This window comes from Panthera tigris, chromosome E1, assembly GCF_018350195.1.
Source record: "Panthera tigris isolate Pti1 chromosome E1, P.tigris_Pti1_mat1.1, whole genome shotgun sequence".
Classification (NCBI taxonomy): domain Eukaryota; kingdom Metazoa; phylum Chordata; class Mammalia; order Carnivora; family Felidae; genus Panthera; species Panthera tigris.
The window spans coordinates 53,816,511-53,823,896 of record NC_056673.1 but is presented as its reverse complement, the minus strand read 5'-3'; the positions used below and the strand labels follow the sequence as shown (position 1 = coordinate 53,823,896).

At 62.7% G+C, this 7,386-nt stretch overlaps 1 protein-coding gene across 2 annotated transcripts in view; it reads left to right on the top strand.

The window, feature by feature from the left end:
• Positions 1-3,961: 3,961 nt before the first annotated feature.
• The window catches only part of SDK2 (sidekick cell adhesion molecule 2), a 263,893-nt gene continuing 260,468 nt past the window's right edge, over positions 3,962-7,386 (top strand). For both annotated transcript variants that reach the window (XM_042965582.1, XM_042965580.1), the window contains exon 1: positions 3,962-4,718. In XM_042965582.1, the coding sequence (XP_042821516.1) occupies positions 4,655-4,718 (64 nt within the window). In that variant the 5' untranslated portion in view covers positions 3,962-4,654. The remainder of the gene's footprint in view (positions 4,719-7,386) is intronic.

The window sequence follows — 7,386 nt, the reverse complement described above, 5'->3', positions numbered from 1 at the left end:
CCTCCTCTGACCGCTGTTTCATTTTCTTCCAGGCAGAGCTGTGTCCGATGCTTTTCCCCTGTTCTTGGTGCCCACCCTTCCTGCAATATAACCACAGGGATGGGCTTCTGGGCTGAGGGTGGCACCCAGTACAGCTTGGGAAGCGGGGAACAGAAGAGGAGGGGGGAGGAGGGAGGTATGGGGAGGGGGCGGACACGGTGCCTCTCCCCTCCCCGGCATCACCGCTGCCTCCCTGGTCCCGGCTGGTGGAGGATGGGCCCCACCCTGCACTTGAACACGCTGTTCTAGCTGTCGTTACATTTGAGATGGAAAATAGGAAAAAAATATACAATAATCTTGTTGAAAAGCTGACTCTGTCCCTGCCCGCCCTTTGGTTTCTGTGCACAAGATGGGACAGAGTACCGGGTTTGACACCAGGGGATGGTGGGGATGAGGAGGGTCTTGGCCTTCTGTGATGTCAAACAGCTGCATCTGACTGTCCTGGGTTTTGTCTCTTTGCTCTTGGCCAGCATGTGGTGCCACACCCTCTCACCAAGAGCTCCCTGGCAAAGGTCTGCCGTAATGTCCTCTCATTGGCTCTACGTGCGACAGGAGAGTCTAAGAAAGTGGTCCTGCTTGGGGTTCGGTGAAGGTTTTCTTAAGAGAGGTGACATTTGGGGCGCCTGGGTGGCTCAGTCGGTTGAGCGTCCGACTTCAGCCCAGGTCATGATCTCGTGGTCCGTGAGTTCGAGCCCCGCGTCGGGCTCTGTGCTGACAGCTCGGAGCCCGGAGCCTGTTTCAGATTCTGTGTCTCCCTCTCTCTCTGACCCTCCCCTGTTCATGCTCTCTCTCTGTCTCAAAAATAAATAAAAATAAACATTTAAAAAAAAAAGATAATCACTAAAAAAAAAAAAAAAAAAAGAGAGAGGTGACGTTTTAACACACACCATCCACTTGAAAAGGGAGCCGGCAGAGCAACCCAGGCCTTCCCTTCTGTTTTGGAGTGAATTGTGTGACTTTTGCTGCCGTGCCCCCCCCCCCCCCGCCCCACCTCTGATTCACAGAGTGAAATGTATGGAGAGAGGCTTTTAACGATACAGAGCCTTCTACAAAGTGCTGGCCTTGGTGGTGGAGGGAGACGGGATATACATGAAGTTTATATGTTATAAAGTGTCCCGAGTTTTCCAGGGGGAGCCGAGCACAGAGACTCAGATTGGAAGGGGCAGGACTGCAACGAGGGAAGCAGAGTGGAGCCTGGGAAAGCTGAGCAGCCCCTCGTGATGTGGCACCCACTGTAACTGCACGGTTTGCGACCTCTAATTACACCGCTGGTGGCAAGAATGAGGTCATGGTGTCTTCAAGTGGCTTTCCCGGTAACGAGCCCTTCTCAAAGGGGCAGGCTCCCTGCTTAGCCTCCTCCTGGGCCAGCAAAACTCCAGTAAGAAGCAAAATCAGATAGTTCCCTTCGTGTGTGTGTGTGTGTGTGTGTGTGTGTGTGTGTGTCTGTGTGTGTGGCTGAGGCCAGACGGAGCCCCTGAGTCCCCTCCCCACCCCCAGATGGCTGGAGACAGAGATTTGCTGGAGCAGCTGCAGATAGGGTACCCATGCCCCCCATGCCCTCTACTCTCTATCATGCCTGAGACTTCCAACCCCAGAGGAAAACTCCCCCACCTCAGCCCCTGGGTGGTGCCCTGCCCTGACCTTTGGCGGTTGACTCCCAGGAGAAAGTGCATGGTTATGCAACTGTGTCTCTTCTCACAGAGAGCAATGCTGTTTCAGAGCCCCAGGAACATCCAGTACAGGCCGACTCCTGGCTGCTGGAAGTCTGGGGCTGGACAGGAAGAGGGCAAAGCCACCAAGGTTTCTGACAATTGTGGCAGTGTGAGCTCCCACCCTCTGAGAACTGAGATAAGCCTTCCTGCTGCCTCTTTGCTGGCTGAGGAGGAGTTCCCAGCAAATCCAGCTCTCAGGCCCCCTCTGTGAGCGAGGAGTGTAACAGCACCCTGGGCAGTGCTCCGAGGTCTGGGAAGGGCCTGAGCCCAAGGTTGAGGAGGTAAGAGTGTGGATGCGTGAGGCCACAGCCGGGCATCCCCAAGAAGCCGGAAATGGCGTGGCCACCAAGGGAAAGGAGGGCTGGCCGTACTTAGGCCCCTGTCCCCGAAGCCCTCTTGTTTACCAGTCAGCCAGCCAGAAGGGCTTCGGCCTGGGATGCGGCACAAGTCGCCCAGAGAAAAGAGTCACAAAGTGTTTGAATTAGGGGATTGGAAGGGTTGTAAAGAAGGCAGGCCAGCTTCTCGGCCATTTTCAGAAAATGCCCACGGTTCTTTTCCCATGGAAGTGAAATGAGAATCTAAAAGCAATGAAATGTTCACGGTGGGTGTGGCCGCTCCCCAGCAATCAGAAGGGGGTGCCCTCTGCCGTGGTGCGGGGCCCTAAGAAAGGACAGGCCTCAGTGAGGCACTAGGCTAGAAGAGACCACTAGGGAGAGAGGAGAAAAGTGGCCTGGTAAAAAGTGGGGGGGGGGGGTGTCAAGGGCTATTTGGTCCCCAGCAGAAACCCCAAGTCTCAGCAGCTCCATGCCAAGGAGCACAATCTTTCACTGGGGGCCCATGAAAATGTTTTAATTTCGTTTAAAATCAGACAAAATCAATGAACTTTTAGATTGAAGAAAATGTTTTAATATGTAATATTATTATGTGTGTCTTTATGTGAAAGCAGTCTTTCCCCCTCCCTCCCCCCCCCCCCCCCAATGGAGAAAGGAGTCCAGGGAGGCAAAACCGTCTAGGGCCAGGAAAGTTTAACTCCGTCTTGCAAACCCTAACTGGCTTCTTCCATGCGGGTGCTGGGCCGGCTCACTCCTCTGGGCCACTCCTCTTCTCTGTGGCTCCCTCACCAATTTTCCGTTCTACCCCTTAGCCTGCAGAGCTCGAAAGCAAGAAAAAGAAAAGAAGGAACAAAGAATGCATACGCCTTGGCACCAACTTCACTTTCTCAGCCATCTGTAAGTCCCGGGCCTCCCTTTTGTCTTGCTCTGGGCCCTGAGCGTTTCCAGACTCTTCGAAAGCCTGACCTGGGAGGGGAAACTGGAATCAACCCGTTGACCGACCCCCTCTTTCCAACACACCCTCCACCCCTGTCACGGGAAGGGTGGTGGGGGTTCCGGGCTGTGGGCGAGACTGGGAATCCGACGAAGCCTCCGAGAGAGGGGTGCGGGGCCGGGGCCGGAAGGACAGGCCGGCCGAGGGGTGGGCAGGGGCTCGGTGCGCACCTCTCCCCCTCCAGGCGCGGGGTTGGCCTCGCTGCCCTCCGGCGGGTCCCGCAGCCGCGCTGACGGACCGCGAGTCTGCGGGGCTCGCTCCCGGGCCTGGCTCGGGGCCGTCGCCGCCGCCGCCGCCACCCCCCTCCCCGCGCGCAGGCTGTCTCCAGTCGCGGCCACGGGGTAGCGCTCGGCCCCCCTCTCCGCGTCTCCGCCTCCGCCTCCGCCGCGCTCGTCCCCGGCTCACGCGGCCCCCGCAGCTCCCGCTCGGCGCAGGCAGGAGCGGCTCTCCGGACGCCGAGCCCGGGAAGCGGAGGGCGGCGGGCTCGGCGAGCGGCGGCGGCTGCGGAGGCGGGCGGCGAGCGGCGGCGGCGCGGCCGAGGCGCCGGGGCGGGCGCGGCGGCCGCTGCTCCTCGGGCCCGGGCGGGCCGGCGAGCGCCGGGCGTCCGAGGAGGCGCCGCGCCCCCGGAGCCGGGGCTGCCCGCCGGGCTCTCCGTGCGTCTCGCCGAGAGCCCCGGCCAGCGCGCGGCGGAGGGCAGCGCCGCGGGGCTCCGTCCCCGGCCGGCAGGAGGCTCCGCGCCCGGGCGCCGGCGACAGCCCGGGCCGCCGAGCCCAGCAGCCGTCCCCGCCGCCCCGCAGCCGGCGCGGACATGGGCGCGCGGGGCTGCGCGCCGGGCCGCGGGACCCGCAAAGTTTGCTAGCCCGCTGGGCGCGGAGCCCAGGGCGCGCCCGGGCCCGGCGCCGCCGGGAAGGACCGAGCGTCCGCGGATTGGGCGCCAGGGCGGTGGAGCCGAGAGGGGCGGCTCGGCCCCGCCAGATGCCGCCTGCAAAGTTAGAGAGAAGAAAACTTCAGCTCCGGGGAGGTTCGGACCGCTATGCTAACCGCGCCCCCCGAAACCGGAGCCCCTGAAAGACGCCCCGCGCCCGCGTCTCCCGCCGCGCTCGCCTCCCGCCCGGCCCCGGGGGCCCGGCGCCTGGAACGGCAGTGACTGCGTCCGCCCGGAGAACCCAACCAGGGGGCGGGGAGGGGGCGGGGGGCGGGCAACGTGGCCACGGGAGGAAGTTTCCTGAAGTTGCCGGTTCATTCCGGAGCCCGGCCCGCGACCCGGCGGGATCGCGGAGGCCGCCCCGCCTGGGAGAAGTCGGAGTTGGGGTGCTAGAAGAGGGAGCAGCCCCGAATCCGAGAGCGGGCTTTTCCCCTTTCTCTTTGCTCGCCCCTCGCCTTCCGGGCGCGCCTCCGGGATCGGACTTGGACAGCAGACGAGGAGGAAGGGGTCGCCAGCGCTGCCCCTCCCGGGCATCTACCAGCCCCCGGCCGGGGCCGCGTGGACAGTCTCCCCGGACGAAGCCGCGGGGTCCCAGGCCCCCACCCAGGATTATAAAACAGTGCGGAGGACCCCCCACCCGAGGCTGGTCATCATGTGGGGGCTGCTGGTCTGGACTCTGCTGGCCCTTCACCGGATCCGCGCGACCGGAGCCCAAGGTAGGAGGGCCACCCCCACGTGGGGTTGGGGAGGGTGCTGGAGGAGGGGGAGGGTGGCGGGGACTCGCTGGCCTCTCGGGGGCCTCCTGGACACGGGGCTTAGTCTGGGCAGAGCCCTCTCCAGGGAGTTTCAGGATCCCCTCCTCGAGTTTTGGGGGCTCTCTTTCGGGGGTGGGGCCGTCTTTCTGAGACTTGTGGCTTCCAGAGGAGGGAAGATGGGGGGGGGTCCGTGTTGGGAGGCGTCGTCCGGGGTGCGGTGAGGGGTAGCGACCCCCACCCACCTCGGGTGCCCTCGGGCCGGCGTGGGAGGGGCGCGCGGTTCGGTGCCGGGCGCGGCACCCGCCTCTCCCGAGCTCCTCAGGCCGGGCTCCGGGTCCCCGCTCGGCGTCCGCGGGAAGGGCCCCGCCGGGCACGCGCTGGCCGCCCCGCGGCGAGAGAGCGGGGCGGGAGGGTGGCGGGCGGGAGCCCGAGTCGGGCGCCGGGAGCCGGGTTGGTGGCCCCGGGAGGGCAGTTGCCGGGCCTGGCCACATACGGGAGCCCGCGCCCGGCTGGGGCCGCCTCTGGGGCCGGGGGTGCTCGGCGGGGCGGGGCTGGAGCCGATGTCGCGCGTGCGGCCCGGACCCAGAGGGGGGTGGTGCCCGGGGAGGGTCTGGGGCGTCTCCCCTCCCGCCCCCAGACACACGCAGCCTCCTGCCTGTCCCTCCCGCTCCACCGGCCGCTCCTGTCTCTGACCTGTAGCTGCCTGGATGGAGCAGCCTCGCGGTGGAGAAGAGCTGCTTTGGGGGTGGGAGCGTTAGGAGGGATGAAGAGGCGTGATCCGCGCTGCCCCCCTCCAGAGGGCAAATGCCCAGACATCCCCCCCTCCGCCCCCCCAGCCCTTGGGCAGGTCCCAGCGGGGGAGGGCGGCCGCACCGGTGCTTCCTTGCCTTTGGGGTTCGCAGATCCAGACAGTGGTGCCAGCGGTGTCCGAGCGGCGCCTGCTGGGGGCGGAAGGAGACGAAGCCTGGGCTGAGCTTCAGGACTCGCGGGGCCTGGCTTCCCTCTTCCAGGCTCGGGAGGGTGCCTGGACCTACCCGGGGGCGCCGGCATATGGAGGCTGCTTCTCAGAAGGGCCCCACCCCAGCCCTGGGGTCGTCTAGCGGCGAGGGTGAAGGGACCCCACTGCCCAGCGTCAGGCAGTTCAGGGAGCCCGGATCAAAGAGATGAGAATAGTCAGCTCTCACTCACAGGGTTGAGGGGAGGATTTTACAAGGTAATTTACGTTAAAGCACTTAGAAATTTTGTAAGGGGCCCTGTAAATGTAAGGTAATAAAAGTTATTATTAGTTTTACGATCATCATAAAATCTTCCAGCAGGCAGGGACCTTAGAGGTCAGCTTACTCTAGCAACCATTTAACAGAGAGGAAAACTGAGGTCCAGGGGGCGTTAAATGACTTGCCCAAGGCTGCTGGGTGTTCTGGGGGCAGAGTCAGGGACCAGGTGTGTTCTGGGCCCTTCTCTCCCTGGAACCAGGACCATCGGCAGCTGGAGTGGGTTTGCTAGGGCAGGGCCTTTCTTTTAAGGGTTCCAGGAGGACCTCGAGGCTGGCAGAATCGGGACAGGGTGTAGCTTGCCCCGGGGGCACCTCACAGATCTGCTCTGAGATGCCCGTGGGTCAACTAGCTTGAAAGCCCGGAGACTGGGAGGGCTCTGGGGGTGTCAGCCCCTGTCTGGAGGCATCTGACTTCATTGCTGTCCGGACTCCCACAGTGGCATGATTTCTATGTGGCAGGTGGGCTCCTGAGTTCCCGCCCATCCAGGCCCAGGCCCATCAGGAGTCCCCAGGGCACCTGAAGGCCCTTCCTTCTGGGTCATCAAGCCTCTTTATGTCCCAGCCAACACTGTCCCATCCACCTGAGGCCAAGATCCCCTGGTCCAGCGGAAGTTAAGGCCGGGCCACCTCCTGTCTCTGTCCTCCTGCTAAGGGGCTTGCCCTGTCAGAATCGCTGAAGGTCTCCGATTGATTCCCCCTCTCTCTGGTTCTCTTGTTTGCTGCCTTTTTGAGTGAGGCTGCCTGGGTCCCCTGCTGCTCCCTTTGTGTTCTCTGGCTCTGAGAGAGTGTTTTCCAGAGTCCATGGGTACTCCCCATTTGTCTCCTGGCGGGAGACAAACTGTGCAAAGGATTGTGGGAACTTGGTCTCGGCCTGACTTGGGGGCAGTGCTGTGTTGTGTGTAGGGGCCCAGGGGGGGCGGGCAGGGGCAGGCCACGGGGCTGCGGGGTCCTTTCCTGTCTGCTTTGGGATTAGAGAGTGGCATTTCTCCTTAGCTTCTCTTTTGAGTTTGAGGCCATGCCCTTCACCCTTTGGGGTACTTGAAGCCACGCCACTGTCTGTGGCTTCTGAGCCCCTTCAGCCCTGTTCTCCAGTCATGACAGAATGAGGGACCAGGCCGTGTACCTCTCTGGGACAGACCTCACGCTGGCCGCCGCTGGATTTTGTCTAGACTTACATTGGTGTTTTTCGGCTGCTGGACCTGGGCCACATCACCTGCTTATACTGAAAGCCATTCGACCATTTCCCCCGAACCTCAATGTCAAGCCAGTTCGTATGCTTTTCCTCAACTAAGTGCAGTGATGTTGTAGAAAGAGGGATTCGAGGTATTTGGGGGAGCTCTCAGCAGGTGCCTGGCA